A 17,613-nucleotide genomic window follows, 5' to 3' on the forward strand; every position below is an offset into this window, starting at 1 on the left:
AGAGAATTTGCAAAACTTTATCTATCCAAATGAAAAAACAATGCACACATTTCTTTAACTTGGCACTTGCATTTCTAAGTATTTATCATACAGATATGCAAGAGGGAAATGAAGTATCCTTGCATATCAATCAAACGTTAAAGGACTGGTTAAATATATCTTCATATATCCCTCAGGCATACTATGAAACTATCACTATGAGGCAGATATGTATATGCTGCTATGGAAACATTTCCAGACTGTATCAAAGAAAGTTGCAAAATAGTATGTATGTTATCAACTGGGTTAAAAAAATATGTGTGTGTGTATATATATGTGTGTGTGTGTATATATATGTGTGTGTGTATATATATATACACTTTATATATTACACATATACACACGTTAACTATAGAATATCTTGTGAAATTTTTCACAAGAAAGTTGTAACCCTAGTTGCCTTGAAGGAAGGAAGATTTATTCACTATAATAACCTTGTTTCTTCTGAATTTTATAGAATGTATATGTATTACTTATTCAAAACGCATACACATTTTTATATTAATAGAAAGCAAAACCTGAGGCCCAAAGGCATCTCCCTAATTGACAAAAGATACAATCTTGCGTTCTTTCAGCAAACATTTATTGCTTATCACCTGCCAGGTATTGTGATGGAAGCTAGTGCGGAAGATCCCCCAATGACCAGGATCGCCCGACCTCTGTCCCCAGGGTGAGCCCCTAGCGCGGGGCGGGGACAGGGTGGACCGAGTAGGGCGCAGCGCTGGGCTCGCGAGGCTCCCCGCCCCACGGAGGCGGTAGCAGGACCCAACCGTTCCTAACGGTCCAGGGACCAGGACAGCGTCTGGAATAAAATCTTCCAAAGCAAACTTCCGCCTGCGGAGACCCGCTCCCTTCCTCGCCCCCACAGAAACGCCCCCCGCCACCGCCCCCCCCCCCACCCCCGGCGTAGGCCTTCACGCTGTCGCCTCGACCCGTTTCCTCGAATCCCTGGGGAAGGGTGGGCCCCTGGCGCCCCTACGGCCCGCCGCCCCCTTACCACCGCGGTCGGAGCTCGGGTCTCACTCTCCTGCCGCTGTTTCGGGCCACACCGTGTGTCCGTGCCTCGGCAAAGGAATAGAAGAGTGGGTCCTCGCTCTCTACGGCGCACCGCTTGTCCCTTGACCTCCTGTCCATCTACAAAGCCTATTTCATGTTTTCCAGAAAGAAAACATTTTTCCGTGTCTCTTGAGTCCTCATCACCGTATGCGGGGCTGGACCGATCTATGCAAAAGGTCGCAAGAGAAACAACTGATGGAGCATCGCCCATCATGAGGCTGCTCTCCCGATGCTCACTGAGTTGTGTTGTGGCACTGTCTTTGTACAAAGACATCAATTTTTGCGAACGATGCCACTCATGATTCAGCGCTCTCACGCCTGGGTCGCAGCTGCTGGAGCGCCGATTTTCCCCCAAGGGCTAGAAGATAGAAAACTCCTCGGTAATTGGCCTAGAGGTGGTCTGCGAGAACGCCGGGAAACTTGTAATTGGCTGTTTAATTCTCAGCAGGTGCGGTCTCAATTAACAACATCTGCTTTTCCTGGAGCTTATTGGCTGATGGGGTGGGCCTGCTTTGGATTCCATCCGGGTAATTGGGCAGTGGCTAGCAGCAGCCACGTCGCTCAGGGGCAGCCCGCGGAAGGATTGGTTGTGACGGGAGAAGGCGATTGGTCGGACTGCGAGCAGGGTGTTGATTGGTGCTGTCGGGCTGCGGGGGCGGGGAAGTGGCGGCTGAAGCGCCGCCGGCGGGGCTCTCTGTCGCCGAGTGAGTGGGAGGCGGCGGCGCTGGTGGCTGCAGCTGGGGTGAGGCGCGAGGCAGCGCACTCGACGGCTGACTGGAGCAGCGGTAAAGGCGGGGATGGAGAGCGACGGTTTGGGGAGTGGGAAAGACAGGGTCATGGGCAGCCCTGGCCACTAGGAGACGGAAATGCGGGATCGATGGAAGGGAGGGGTCTGGCGTGCCCCGGGGCGAGGGAAGGGTGTGGGGCGCAGCGAGGGAGTCAGAGCCCTGGGCTGTGAGACGCCGCCCAGGGGCAACTTGACCCACTGGGAACTCGTAACTGTATCTGAGGAAAATGCTCCGGTCACCCGCTTACGCCATAACGGACCCGGTGCGGGAGCGTTTGTGTTTGCCCTGAGTCAGTTCAGACTCTTCCACTGGGCCTTTTTGAGACTGAAAGCTGCCATCCATATATCACTTTGCCTTTAACTTTCCCCAGCTTTTTCTTTGGTTATCGCTAATAGGATGGCTGTTTACGGTCGTCAGAATAATACATTGGGGTTTTTGTTTTTCCAGTATCCCTCATTCCTTAATGCAGGTATCAGTGGGGGTTGGCTGGAGACCCCTATTTCAAAGACTGACTTTTAGACCCTTTCCTTGTTTTGAGAGAAAGGAGTTGACACTTTTTTTTTTTTCTCCTGAATTTAAAATAAACGTACCAAGGATGAGAACATTGAGCTGCTTCGATTCAAGCATGTCACCATGTTGTAGGTTCTTTGTAGGTTCTGGTTATTAGGAGATATTGGAATGAGTTATCTATGCTTTCATGGAGCTAACAATGTGATTTGACTCCTGATCACATCCTATTTGACTCCTGTCATTTTAAATGATAAGGTAAGCCTTAGCGATGCATATCAGATAGTTTTTGGCAATTGTTCAATACAAATGTCAGAGAATTTCGAAGTTAGCTTTTACTGAAAACCATTATCTAACCACATTCCTCACTGAGCAATGATCCTCCTCTTCTTAGCTTCCCCTAGAAACGGTGGTCTTAAGTTCTAGTATCTTCCTCCTTCCCATTCAATTTTTAAGTAATAAAATCAAACACAAGCTAGCAGTCAGTACTATGCAGTTATCCCCGTTTGCATTGTATTATTTTCCATTTCTCTTTAAGAGAAACATAACTGAAAGGATATGAAAATTGTGAACAAACCATAGTGACAGATCAAGTAGAGTCTCATTTTTTGAGACATCAGCTGATAACTCAATTAGCACAAATTCATTTGTAATGTTTGAAGAGGAGTTAGTGAAATTTACCTTTTGCTTCAAATAGAAGTCGGCCAAAACCGCGCCTATAATCTCAGCTACGCCGGACAACTGCGGGAGTTCAAGGCTGCAGTGAGCTATGATCATGCACTGCATTCCGTCCTGGGTGACAGACCAAGGCTCTGTCTCTAAATAAACAACAACAAACTTTCCAATTCATCTACTCTCCATCTCCATCATTGACACCTGGACTAGTCCCTGATTGGTCTCCTGCAGCCACGGTTACTGCCTTCAATTCTCCACCACGGACACAGATGTTAATCAAGAATGACAAGCATGGCATGTGTTATCAAGGGATATTGGGGATTCTGTGGAAGCCCATAGCAATGTAACTCAACCCAGTGTAGGGGGTTGAGATTGAGGGGCCTTGGCTACAGAGGCCTTTCTGCACTTGATCTTGATAGTGTCAGAACTGGAAAACAAAGGTGCTGCTAGTCCTTTGGGCCTCTGTAAAGAGGTGTGATTATGACTGGCCATCAAAACAGACTTATTTCCCTTGCGCACTGTATTGTGTAGAAATGACTAATGAGCTGTGTGACCTTAGATCAATCCTTTTCTATCCCTTAGCCGCAGTTTCCCAAATTGCTGCGTTATTAATGGAATCAAATAAGTTCTGTAGTCCCTTCTAGTTATAAAATCTTGTGATTTCTATGCCCCATAAGCATCAAGTATGGCCAGTTTTTAAAAGCAGACAGCATGAAAATACAAATCCAGTTTATTCTTGTTCACAGGGCTAGATTTCAGTTTCCCAAAGCCTTTAAGAGCTAAAGACTCCTGCCTGTCAAGATCTTCCTTGCCAGATGGGAAACTCCATGAAGGCAGCTGCCAAGTCTGTCTTGACTGTTGTGTCCCCAGGGTCAAGCACACATCAGAACTCGATATTTATTGGCTTGAATAAATGTCCATTTACTGCAGTTCATTCATGTAGTATAGGTTTGCAGAAAAAAATTGAGTTGTATTTTAATGAGATGATTTTCAACTATACACCGTCTAAGAAATAAACCTTAAGGTTCTAGCTCCTTTCAACTGTCGCATTGACCAAGAATTTGTACAGTTGTCCCTCCCTTCGTTATCTGCAGGGGATTGGTTCCGGGAACCCCGCAGAACCCAAATCCGTAGATGCTCATGTCCCTTGTATAAGATGCATATTATTTGTATATAACCTACACACATCTTGCCCTATACTTTTTTTTTAACCCCTTGAGACAAATTCTTGCTGTGTTGCCCAGGGTGGAGTGCAGTGGTGTGATCAGTTTACTGCAGCGTCCACCTCCTGGGCTCAAGCCATCCTCCCACCTCGGCCTCCTGAGTAGCTGGAACTACAGGTGTGCACCACCACGCCCAGCTAATTTTTTTTTTTTTTGTAGAAACAGAGTCTCACTATGTTGCCCAGGCTAGTCTTGAGTACTTGGTCTCAAGCAGTCCTCCTACCTCAGCCTTTCAAAGTGCTGGGATTAACAGGCATGAGCTACTGTGCCCAGCCTGTTTTGGTGTTTTATGTTTCCTAGACTATGAATGTTTCCAAGTAGAAATTCTTCTTCCTCCTTCTGTCCCCAACATGCTCAGCACACAAGAAGGAGATAGCACTATTTAACCAAGACGCATTAATAATGGAAACAAGCTTTGCACTTTAGTGGTCATACAAGAAAATACCTAAGCCAGGCGCAGTGGCTCACGCCTGTAATCCCAGCACTTTGGGAGGCCGAGGTGGGCGGATCACGAGGTCAGCAGTTCGAGACCATCCTGGCCAATATGGTGAAACCCTGTCTCTACTAAAAATACATAAATTAGCCGGGCGTGGTGGCGGGTGCCTGTAGTCCCAGCTACTCGTTAGGCTGAGGCAGAAGAATCGCTTGAACCCAGGAGGCAGAGGTTGCAGTGAGCTGAGATTGTGCCACTGCACTCCAGCCTGGACAACAGAGTGAGACTCCGTCTCAAAAAATATATATATCTAGAGTAATCGGGACAAAAGAAGTCAAATCCTTTCTAGACACCAAGAATAAACCATCTCAATGTAGGAAAGTAGCAGTTTGGGAGGTATGTATTCAAGAATTATTTAAGTCAAAAAACTCCTTTATGAAACAACTTGTTTCCTTTCCTTTTGTATATACAAAGACGCTTATATAATACCATCCAAACTTTCAGGATGGTGAAAGCTTTTATTTGCAGCCTATTTAAAAAAAGAGAAGCTAATGCTTATCCAATGAGTTGGGGAAAGAACCTCATAAATGAAAACAAACAGCCTACGTTAAACTCAACCCTTTCTGTCCTACATTCTAAAAAGGTCGGGAGAGAACAGTATTCCCTCAGATTGATAGTCTCTAAAAATGATATACTGAATTTACTGAGTAACTAATGACCCAAAAGAGACAACACACTTGAAAAGAGGTACCCACCCCCCACCCCGGGTAGTAAAAGGCGGTTTTATTTTTTGCTCAGGCTGTGAGTCTGGGCAAGAAGTTGGATTAAATTTGTTTAAAACCAGGATATAGAAAAAATAGATTTGGCAAGCTTCTGGTAGTTCTCTGAAGAACTTTATTTGGTTCTATTGATCAGTAAAACTGTGAGACCAGATGCAAATTCTGGTCATCTGTATGACAGTGTAGTAGTCTCCCCTTCTCTGTGGTTTTACTTTCACTTACCCATAGTCAATCCTGGTCCAAAAACATTAAATGGGAAGTTCCATAAGTAAACAATTCTTAAGTTTTAAACTGTGCACCATTCTGACTAGCATGGTGAAATCTCCATCCTGGCCCAGACAAGAATCCTGCCTTTGTCCGGCATATCCGTGCTGTATATGCTACCCGCCTCTTAGTCACTTAGTAGCCATCTTGGTTATCAGATTGAAAAAACCTATAGTTTTCAGTACTCCAAGGCATCCACTGGGGTTCTTGGAACATATTCCTCGAGGATAAGAGAGGATGACTGTTGTAAGAAATCTACCTCCAGCCTCCCTTACCTGACTATATCTGCCCTCAGTGAGATTTCAGTGCTAGATGTTCTCCTTTCTCTCTTTGCTCTTCCAGATGGACTGTGCTTTCCCTGAAAGCCTAAGTTTTATTCCAGAGTAGGTTTTGTATTAATGAGTATGTTTTTAGCCTTACCAGGATATAGCCAGTTTTTCCCCCCAGGGTGAAATACATTTTTGTTTATTATAATTATTTGGGTTGAATTTTTGTACCTGGAGGTAAATTATGGCATAAGTTACATTTACTCATTTTTAAGCAAATCTCATTTAAAGGCAGCTTGCTTTGTTCTACCAGATTGTAATATCTGGAAATACAGATATTTAGTTTTCAGTTTTTTATCACCTATCTTTGGTTTTTTAGTCTTCAGTGTTTTTTAACCACCTACAGTACTTTCTACCAGTATTAATTTTGAATTGAATATGTTGATCAAAATAAAGAATAAAAATACAGGTGCTGTTACCCTGAGAGTTTAGGTAAAAGGAAGAGTGGGGAAGGATTTCTAAAATCACTTTACAAGGTTTTTTTACAAGCACATAATAACCCAGACTCTGGGTTAGAGATTAGATAACCTCTTCAAGCATGGGTACTCTTCTATGGGATTAATATTTCCTGCCTTACAGGGTTATATGACTATAAAATAAAATTATGTAATTTGCCTGGCATAGTAGCTACTCAACACATTTATCTTTTCATTTTTGTGTCTTTAGTGCCACAGTAGCATCTAGCACATAGTACTTACCCCAGTTCTTGTGTTGAGAATAAACTGAATGGACAATGGCAAAGGCAGGAATGTAATTAAACAATGCAGTAATCTAGGGAACAGATAATGGTGTTTTAGAGCAGGGTCATAGAACTGCAAAGAGAAAAAGTGGTCAGATTCTGGATAATTTGAAGGTAGAGCAAATAAGATTTGTTGACAGGCTAGGTGTGCAATGTGAGAGAGAGGATGACTAAGGGAGTAAGAGAATGCAGTCGAGGCAGAGCACAGTGGCTCACACCTGTAATCTCAGCACTTTGGAAGGCTGAGGTTGGTGGATCACTTGAGCCCAGGAGTTCCAGACCAGCCTGGGCAACATGGTGAAACCCTGTCTCTACAAAAAATACAAAAATTAGCCAGGCATGGTGGCATGCACCTGTAGTCTCAGCTACTGGGAGGCTGAGAGATGGGAGGAGTGCTTGAGCCCAGAGGTTGTGGCTGCAGTGAGCCATGGTTGCGCCACTGCACTCCATATCACTCCAGCCTGGCAACAGAGAAAGACCTTGTCTCAAAAAAAAAAAAAAAAAAAAGGGAATTGCCATTTGCTGAGATGGCAAAGATTATGGGAAGGGGGTGAATTAGGAGCTCAGTGTTGAGATGTCTATTAGACATCAAATGGAGATCCATGTAGGCAGTTGAGAAAGGTCCTACATGGATCTATTAATTTGGAAGTTATCAGCATATAGATTAGGAGTTAAAGCCAGTCTGTGAATGAGACTTGAGATCACCAAGGATGTGAGGTAGAACAGAGAAGAGGGCGAAGGACAGATCCCTGAGGCACTCCAGTGTTTAGAGGTTAGAAAAATGTGAAGAAACCAGCAACTGGGAGACTGATGGAATAGCCAGAAAAGAAAGAGGAAAACCAGGAGGGTGTGGTATGGAGAAAGTGTTTCAGAGAAGAGGGAATCACCAGCTGTGCCAAATACTGTGGGGACATCTGGTAAGATGGGAACTGAGCATCGATCTTTGGATTGAGCAGTATGAAATCATTGGTGACCCTGATGTGAGCAGTTAGAGTGGATTTAAGAAAAGAACTTGAGGACAGATATATTGACACTCGAGTTTTCCTTTAAAAGGAAGAAAAGAAATGAGAAATAGTTGAAGTGAAATCCAGGAAGTGTTTTCTTTAAAAATGGAGAATGTTTGTCTGCTGATGGGACTGTCCAGTAGAGAGGAAAGAAAATGTTAATCATGCAGGAGAAGCAAGGAGAACTTGTGGAGCAGTGCTTTTATGAAAGACTTCAGTGCTAGGAGCAGAGACAGTTCATCTGTGGTCACAGGAGAGAACAGCAAGCATTTAGGCACAGGTGGAGGAAGGTGGGCAAATGTGTAGAAGCTTGTGGATATTTTCTCTGAATGCTCTTCTGTTTTAGTGAAATAGAAAGCAAGGACCTCAATTGAGAGAGGTTGGAGGAGGCAGCACAAGACGTTTGAGTGGAGAGGGAGGCTGAGAAACTATGTGGAATAAGGAAATATAATGAGGAACATGTTAAAATTTGCTTGGCAGCAAAATGAAGATACAGTGTCAGAGAGAAACTCAGCACGAAAGCCTGTAAGAAGGCCACTGCAGTGGTCTAAATAAGATTTGAGCTTCTGAATCAGGCCAGATCCAGCATTGTTGATGTCATTAACATATAGGTAGTAATTGAACCCACATATGTGGATGAAATGGTCTAAAGAGAGCAGAGTGACATTAACAATTGATGGCACAGGATGAGAAGCCCAAACTTGGAAGGACCCTCCAGGGAAATAAGAGGAAACCAAGAGAAAGAGGGCAGAGAAACCAAGGAAAGAGTTTTGTGGAGGGAGTGGCCACCTTCCTGCTACCACAGAGAGATGGGCGAGATAAGGCTCCAGGCATGCCCTCTAGGTTGATTATCTGGGAAGTTACAGTTTTGGTGATGGAGCAGGGAAGAACCCCATTTCACTGTTCATTAAGGAGTAAATATATAGAAACCAAAAGTAGAGACAGTAAATGAAGACTGTACTTCCAACAAAGATAAATAGTAAGGCCTTTACTAAGCCTGGAATGGCATTTCTTGCAGAGGCAGCAGCTTCTGGAAAGCCCTGGAGGCATAAAAGGACTTAGATAAGTAATTTTAAATAATTTAATATGAAATCTAAGTATATATATTTTAAATATTTGATTCATTTAGTTTTTTTTTTTTTTGTCTTTTAAAACTGACTTGGGTGGGGAAAGTGAAGTATGCTTCTCTTTAATTCTATGTGTACCTTAGCTAACTTTTAAAAAATACCCTGAGCCCTTTTTATATGAAATAAATTTTGAAATTGCTGAAGCTCTTGAAATTGGAAGGTAGGCAGTAGTAGTCTTCTCAGTAATAATATGCTCCCATGCCTCTCTGCTATTCATACAAGGATTGGATGAAACCTCCCTCTTTTCCCTGCTTTGCTTGTTTCAGGATATAAGTCAGAGTACAGCAGAAAATGTCTACTGAACGGACTTCTTGGACAAGCCTGTCCACCATTCAGAAAATAGCCCTGGGCCTTGGGATCCCAGCCAGTGCAACAATTGCCTATATCCTATACCGCAGGTATAGGGAAAGCAGAGGTATGTGAACCCTATGACTGTGCATGTGAAAATGTTCAGACATGCTCCTGCCTTGTTAAATTGAAAAAAAAAACTCTTTCCTTGCCAGGTATTGTGTGTTTTTTGTTTTGGGGTTTTTTGTGGGGTTTTTTTGAGACAGGGTCTCACTCTGTCACCTAGCCTGGCATACAGTGGCACAATCTTGGCTCACTGTAGTGTCGACCTCCTGGGCACAAGCAATCCTCCCACCTCAGCCTCCAAGTAGCTGGGACCACAGGCCTGTAGTTTTTGTAGAGATGGGGTTTTGCCATGTTGCCCAGGCTGGTCTTGAACTCCTGAGCTCAAGCAACCCACCTGCCTTGGCCTCCCAAAGTGCTAGGGTTACAGGCATGTGTCTCCATGCCTGACCCAGGTATTGTAATTGACTTTCTGTGAGGAATCTTTGACTAAAATTATTTAGTCTTTTTTTTTTTCTTTGAGACAGAGTCTCACTCTGTCACCCACATTGGAGTGCGGTGGAGCAATCTCAACTCACCGCAACCTCTGCCTCCTGAGTTCAAGCAATTGTCCTGCCTCAGCCACCCTAGTAGCTGGGATTACAGGCGTGCGCCACCACTCCTGGCTAATGTTTGTATTTTTAGTAGAGACGGGGTTTCACCACCAGGGTGGCTGACCTCAAGTGATCCACCTGCCTCGGCCTCCCAAAGTGCTGAGATTACAGGCATGAGCCACTGCACCTGGCCTAGTCTTTGCTATGTTCTTACATAGCAAAGTAAGCTAGTCTATGAAATGAATTCATTTTATAACTCCATTGATGTGTTTTCTTCAGCAACATCAACACAGCAAAGAGTGCTTTTTTAATTTCTATACTCATCTTTTTTATATATTCCTTTTCTCTAATTAATTGTTAGTAGAACGCACTTACCTCAAAGGCTAGATCTAGAGAATAGGACCTAGAGAAATGACTTATGTACGTATCAGTCAGGAGAAGTTCTGAGCCTAATGGACCCCTCAGGTAACTTTTGGCCTTCATTCTTCTCCAATAGTCATGTCTTGGGAGAAATAGTTGGCCCAAACCCCAGCACCTCTTTATTGCAGAGTCTCCTTTTCCCATTTTAGCATCTGAAACAACATCCCAGAGAAAATGCCCATCTCTGATCCTTTGGGACCTTCTAATTCCCATTCAGATGCCACTTTTCCTTGTTGTTATGGTTGAGATCCTCACTTTATCTCTTGGATCAGTGTCTCTTTGACAGCCAGATTCTGGGGAGGACTGGTAGTTATAATAGCTTTGGGTGTTATCTAAGTCTGATCTGATGAACAATGATCTGTGCAGAAGAGCGGCTGACATTTGTTGGGGAAGATGACATTGAGATAGAGATGCGGGTTCCCCAGGAGGCTGTGAAACTCATCATTGGCCGGCAAGGAGCCAATATTAAACAGGTAAGTGTGTGAGTAGGCAGTCTGCTTTCCCAAGGATTGATTCTGTTTACTGATTTCTTGTTTCCTTCCACTGACCCCATATCACAAAACATTCACATGCTGTGTGTGTGTGTGTTTGTGTGTGTGTGTGTGTGTGTGTGTGTACATATATATATATATTTTTTTTTTTTTTGAGATGGAGTTTCACTCTTGTTGTCCAGGCTGGAGTGCAATGACACGATCTCAGCTCACTGCAACATCTGCCTCCTGGGTTCAAGTGATTCTCCTGCCTCAGCCTCCCGAGTAGCTGGAATTACAGGCACTCACCACCACACCCAGCGAATTTTTGGTGTTTTTAGTAGAGACAAGGTTTCGTCATGTTGGCCAGGCTGATCTCGAACTCTTGACCTCATGTGATCTGCCTACCTCGGCCTCCCAGAGTGCTGGGATTACAGGCGTGAGCCACTGGGCCCAGTCACTATGTATATTTTTAAAAGAACAAATAGAGGAACTTTTTAGCTAACTAAACTTTTTAGCTACTTCCCTTCTAGAGAAGAATACTTCTCCCTAGAGAGAAAGGATGACTTAGCTTGAAATATGGGTTTTTGACTGGATGATTGTCAGCATGGTATAGCTTGAATTATCCTTTTTTTTTTTTTTTTTTTTTTTGAGACGGAGTCTGGCTCTGTCACCCAGGCTGGAGTGCAGTGGCGTGATCTTGGCTCACTGCAAGCTCCACCTCCCAAGTTCACGCCATTCTCCTGCCTCAGCCTCCCAAGTAGCTGGGACTACAGGTGCCCGCCGCCACTCCCAGCAAATTTTTTGTCTTTTTAGTAGAGACAGGATTTCACCATGTTAGCCAGGATGGTCTCAATCTCCTGACCTCGTGATCCGCCCACCTCGGCTTCCCAAAGTGCTGGGATTAGAGGCATGAGCCACCGCACCTGGTCAAATTATCCTTTTCTACTATGGAATTAATGAACTCTCATTAATTGACAGTAAATATTGAATGACTACGTGGTTCTTCTTACCATCTTCCATTCAGCTGAAATGTCAAGAAAACAAAATATTTGATCCTCTAATCCAAATAAAATTAGTAAGGGGAAAGGATTCTAAACACAAAGATAAGTGCGTTTGAATTCACTGCTATTTGGGGTTACATTTGTTACTAATCTCCTTCCATAAAGTGAGGACTGGTTGTATAGATGGTAACTGAGGTTGTATATAAAGTAAGATAGTAACCGAGGTTGTATATAAAGTAACTGAGGACTGGTTGCATAGATAGTATTAGCTGATGCCTTTGGCTAATTCTGTCTACCTCCAGGGTTTGTTTTAGAGTGTCTGTAGCTGGGCTCAAATGGGAGCTCTTCCAGAATGTACTGCCAAATGTCCTTTTCTTTGCAGCTGCGGAAACAGACAGGTGCTCGGATTGATGTGGACACAGAGGATGTAGGCGATGAGCGAGTGCTGCTTATCAGTGGTTTTCCTGTTCAGGTGTGCAAGGCCAAAGCAGCAATCCATCAGATCCTGACAGAGAATACCCCAGTGTCTGAGCAGCTTTCAGTTCCCCAGAGATCTGTGGGCAGAATCATAGGTACCACTGGATGGCTTCCTCTACTGTTTCCTTCATTCTTTACCTTTGTCCCTCTTCCACACCTTCCCAGGGTTTTTTCTGGCCTAGTTCCCCTTCACCATGTGAGGGGAAAAAAAGGGACATTGAGATCAGAGGTTTACTGTTTGTAGAACTGGGGGTAAAACCAAACCTGTTTCCTCAAGAAGTTATATGATCTGAACCTTACAAATTGATTCTTTAAGGGTTCTAGTAGATGTATTATATTTACCTTATAATTGATTTTTAAAGGGAAGCTTGGGATGCTCATGTTACCTCAAGTCTTTCAAGACAGTGCTCTAAAGGGTATCTTTTGTGCTTTCCCCTAGAGCATCGCTTAGTGCTGCTATTAGAGGCAGAGAAATGTCCTGTCCTTGATCCAGTGTTCTGACACACTATATAGCATATCTTTTTGTGACCTGATATGGCCATGCTGAGTGGTCAAAATGAAAATGACATGAAGTTAGCCAAAGTGTAGAGTTTAAATAAAATGGAAAAAGGAAAGAATATGGTATTCTCCTTTTCACAGTAATGATTTCAGTATCTCCTGCTTTCCATTCAACATCTTGTATTTTGTTCACTTAAGAAATGAGAACTGATTCTCTTCTCCTAGTATATACAAAACAGTGATTTCTCCAGTAGCTAAGGTTGGCCAGGAGGGAAGGGCAGGTTTTTATGTATTGTTTAATGTAGGGAGAGGCGGCGAGACAATTCGTTCTATCTGTAAAGCCTCTGGAGCCAAAATTACCTGTGACAAAGAATCAGAAGGGACATTACTACTATCAAGACTTATAAAAATCTCAGGAACACAGAAGGAAGTGGCAGCAGCCAAGGCAAGTAGCTAATAGACTTGAATTATACCTGAGCATGAGAAGATCCTTTTACTCTATCCCAGGTCAGAATATCATCCTTTCTCTTATTTTCCACAGCATTTGATACTGGAGAAAGTTTCAGAAGATGAAGAACTTCGGAAGAGAATTGCTCATTCTGCAGAAACCAGAGTCCCACGCAAACAGCCAATCAGTGTGAGAAGAGAAGACATGACAGAGCCAGGTGGAGCAGGAGAGCCAGCTTTATGGAAAAACACCAGTTCTAGCATGGAGCCAGCTGCACCCCTGGTGACTCCTCCACCCAAAGGAGGAGGCAACATGGCTGTGGTAGTGTCAAAGGAAGGTTCCTGGGAGAAACCTAGTGATGACAGCTTTCAGAAGTCGGGAGCCCAGGCCATCCCAGAGATGTCCATGTTTGAAAGTATGTAACAAAGAGGGAGCCCATTAATCATAGAAGATAGAAATACTGGCTTAGATAGTGGAGACATTAGAAGGAATGCTTTCTCAGTCTGAGCAGCCAGTATAATATGGCTGGGGTCAGGACAGAAGATTCAGTAAGATATTTTGAAGATGGGATGGAGGTAGAATCCACACCAACAGTTGCTGGAGAGTTTGAGGATGCAGATGTTGATCACTGAAAATGATTTATGCAGGTTTAAGATTCTGCTCCTAATTGTAGGAGAGAACTTGGTGCCTCTTCCACTCTGAAGCAAAGTTGATGAAAGTCTTCTTCCTTTTCCAAAACCCAACCTGAACTACTTCTTTCTCGAGACAGACTATATTGAGACAAGTTGTCACCAGCGAAAGATAGATACATCACCTTTATTAACAAAAATGAATTAACCAAGAGGATATTTGTAGTTTATTATTTACCCCAAAACTTTCTGTGTCTGGGTACCCTCTGAGTAGGCCTATAATTCCTGCCTTCACTGTATGCATTTTCCGTAAGCTAGCAGACCTATGTGGGGAGAATGCACAGGAGCTTGGAGGTATAAGTAGACAGGGTGGGAAAGAGAGAGCTCCTTTCGCCATGTTTTACCAGCCCGCTGTGTTATAACCTCTTAGGTTATATCCTTTAATTTCCAACCTTTTAGTTTAGTTTCTATAACAGAACAAATGAGTCTGGGATAAAGTCCTCAAAGTACTTCAAATGGTAATTGTTTTGTTTTTGTAACAGCTTAACAAATAACCTAGGTTTTCTGTTTAAAAAAAAGAAATACTGGCTTAGGGTGTGGTGGTGCAACCTGTGGTCCCAACTACTTGGGAGGCTGAAATGGGAGAAGCGCATGAGCCCAGGAAGTCGAGGCTACAGTGAGCTGGGATTGCACCGTTGCACTCCAGCCTGGGTGACAGTGAGATCCTGTCTCAAAAAAAAAAATTAAATATTTTTTTAAAAAGAAATACTGGCTTAGATTACCCAAAATAGGAAGCAATAAAAAGTCTTTTTTCATGAATACACTTATGTCTATCATCACAGATATTCCTTACTGGTAATAATATTTTACTTGAATTAATACTAAACATAAGTATTTTTCTAAATATAAAACAGCTGATGAAAATGGCAAAATAATGCTGACACAGTAAACAAATGAGTAATACATCAAATAATTGGATTTACATAATATTGCTTCTCTAGACATACTTTTTTTTTTTGAGACAGAGTCTTCCTCTGTCTCCTAGGCTGGAGTGCAATGGCACATTCTCGGCTCACTGCAACATCCGCCTCCCAGGTTCAAGTGATTCTCATGCCTCAGCCTCCTGAGTAGATGAGACCACAGGTGCACACCACCACACCTGACTGATTTTTGTATTTTTTAGTAGAGATGGATTTCACCATGTTGGACAGGCTGGTCTCGAACTCCTGGCCTCAAATGATCCACCCACCTTGGCCTCCCAAAGTGCTGGGATTACAGGCATGAGCCACCATGCCCAGCCTAGACATACTTTATCAACAAATAAAATTCTCAGCCAGATTTTATATTGCGTTTTTCATTACTGTTTTTAAAAATCATCACTATTGAAAAGGAAAAGGCTGTGAGCTTTCTCTTCTGTACATAGGTGTTGGCGTGGGCAAAGAGGACCTGGGTCCCCAAGAAGCTCACAGACTTGTCCAGGGTCACGTAAGGAGTCAGTGGTAGAATGGGATCTGGAACAGGCCCATGTCCGTCACTGTCCATGTAAAGATTGCTGTCCATATACCTTTTTACTGATCGGTGCTGCAGCTAGCATATGGAGGTTTACTTTCTGCATAATTGGTGACTGATTTGAATATGTAGCACATGACAAAGAATGTAAGCTGTTATTACTCAGTTACATGGAAAGGTACAAAGGATAGCTTAGTATCTTTCTTTAGGATATTCTTGTTTGATTCATCCAGTTGCCTCTCCTGCCATTTTAAAATGGTAGCAGCCATTGGTATTTGTACCTGTCACTACCCTGGTTAGTCTCTTCATTCCAACAAGAGATGGGTCTGATGTGGCCACCATCCTTACCTCTGTGTTCAGTCCCCAGTCCTGACTTCAGTTTTCATGCTGATGAGTACCTAGAAGTCTACGTTTCTGCTTCTGAGCACCCTAACCACTTTTGGATCCAGATCGTTGGCTCCCGCAGCCTGCAATTGGATAAGCTTGTCAATGAGATGACTCAGCACTATGAGAATAGTGTGGTGAGTTGCCATAGGGACAGGGCTGGGGTTTAATGAAAAGAAGGCATATCTTTTTCACTGTGCTCTCTTCCTTTCCCTGTGGAGCAACTACTTTTCTTTCTTCCTCCTGCGATTCTGTTTATGAGCCTACCACTTTGTAACTCTCTGCCTTTGTCCTCCTCCCCACATGCAGCCTGAAGACTTGACTGTGCGTGTAGGAGACATTGTAGCAGCACCTTTACCTACAAATGGTTCCTGGTATCGAGCCCGGGTCCTCGGCACCTTGGAGAATGGGAACTTGGACCTCTATTTTGTTGACTTTGGAGATAATGGAGATTGCCCACTGAAGGACCTCAGGGCTCTCAGGTCAGTGCTGAGGTCAGCTCAATCCCAACTACTGACTCAGTTCTGACCATAGGGTGGTGAGCTGTTGGCAGTTGTCAGGGGGATTTGGAAGGGAACCTGTTTACAGAGAGCAGATGGTTATCATCTCATGTTAGTTGGTTCTTTCTGAAAGCGGCAATATAAGAAGATGTTTTTGGCCCCGGGATTCTAATTTTAGTTTCTTTTACTTCAGGAGTGACTTCCTAAGCCTTCCATTTCAAGCAATAGAATGTAGTCTGGCACGGATCGCTCCCTCAGGTAAATTGGTCATGCCACCTATTGAGCTTACCTCCAAATAGAATAACTTTCATACAGTTCATTGGAAGGAATTCTCACATTCCCAGGCTTTTTGAATTCTGGGGACTCAGGTGCCTTTTCCTCACCAGCACTAGCAGCAGCCAGAAACTTGCCTGGCAGACCCAACCCAACCAGAGAAGACACAGGTGCCTTCCTGAGTAGAAAAGGGTAGTTCCAACTTGCCTCCAGGGTATAATCCCCACCCCTATCAGCAGTAACCCCTACAATCTTTTGCCAGGTGACCAGTGGGAAGAGGAAGCTTTGGATGAGTTTGATAGACTCACTCATTGTGCTGACTGGAAGCCTCTGGTAGCCAAGATCTCTAGCTATGTCCAGACTGGGATCTCAACTTGGCCAAAGATCTACCTATATGATACTAGCAATGGGAAGGTAAGACTGGCATTCACTCACTGCTTGCCATATCTTCAGTATATTTATAGCCTAATTTACTTTTTCTTTCTCAGAAACCCTTATCTGATATTACTCTTACTGTAAGATCTTTCTCACCATCTTACCAAAGGAATGTCTTTAAAGTGTCAGTCCTTCTGCCTTGTTTCCTCAAATTTGCCCCTGCTTACTGAGAGAACATCATTCCCTTTTCATTTTTCTTCTCAGAAACTTGATATTGGGCTAGAATTAGTACACAAAGGATATGCAATTGAGCTTCCTGAAGACGTAGAAGAAAACAGAGCTATCCCAGACATGTTGAAGGACATGGTGAGCCATTGCAGTTATATAGGGTGCTGCTTTCAGGCAAATCTAGCACATAGACATTAAGGGCTTCTAGTCTGATACTGTGTTAGCTTTCCTAAGGACTTTGAGCTCCTCCAGTAGTTGACCAAAGGAGCATTTTGTCCCTCTTGGTAGCCAAATGCAACTGCCTTAACCAGGTCCTATGAGAAGAATGAAAGGGTGGCCTCTTTTTTCCTAAAAGCCAACATGTTCCTCCTTTTTTCCTGTTTTCATCCACTCAGGCCACAGAAACAGATGCCTCTCTCAGCACCTTGCTCACTGAGACCAAAAAGAGCTCTGGAGAGATAACACATACCCTGTCCTGCCTCAGCTTATCAGGT

The 17,613-nt window shown here is 43.6% G+C and overlaps 1 protein-coding gene across 7 annotated transcripts in view; it reads left to right on the plus strand.

Moving 5' to 3' along the window:
• Positions 1-1,755: 1,755 nt before the first annotated feature.
• The window catches only part of TDRKH (tudor and KH domain containing), a 29,804-nt gene continuing 13,946 nt past the window's right edge, over positions 1,756-17,613 (plus strand). For 4 of the 7 annotated variants that reach the window (XR_004032662.1, XM_030824521.1, XM_030824520.1 and 1 more), the window contains exons 1-12: positions 1,756-1,880; positions 9,227-9,375; positions 10,691-10,797; positions 12,181-12,370; positions 13,079-13,218; positions 13,315-13,636; positions 15,720-15,880; positions 16,053-16,225; positions 16,437-16,501; positions 16,779-16,930; positions 17,156-17,257; positions 17,515-17,611. Coding sequence is in view for 6 of the 7 variants with exons in the window: in XM_030824521.1 (XP_030680381.1) it covers positions 9,252-9,375; positions 10,691-10,797; positions 12,181-12,370; positions 13,079-13,218; positions 13,315-13,636; positions 15,720-15,880; positions 16,053-16,225; positions 16,437-16,501; positions 16,779-16,930; positions 17,156-17,257; positions 17,515-17,611 (1,633 nt within the window). In the remaining variant the exon portion in view is untranslated. Of the gene's footprint in view, positions 1,881-9,226; positions 9,376-10,690; positions 10,798-12,180; positions 12,371-13,078; positions 13,219-13,314; positions 13,637-15,719; positions 15,881-16,052; positions 16,238-16,436; positions 16,502-16,778; positions 16,931-17,155; positions 17,258-17,514; positions 17,612-17,613 lie in introns of all 7 variants that reach the window. The other 3 variants (XM_030824517.1, XM_030824518.1, XM_030824516.1) reach the window with 1 other exon arrangement.

The sequence above is a fragment of the Nomascus leucogenys genome, chromosome 12, assembly GCF_006542625.1.
Source record: "Nomascus leucogenys isolate Asia chromosome 12, Asia_NLE_v1, whole genome shotgun sequence".
In the NCBI taxonomy this organism is placed as follows: domain Eukaryota; kingdom Metazoa; phylum Chordata; class Mammalia; order Primates; family Hylobatidae; genus Nomascus; species Nomascus leucogenys.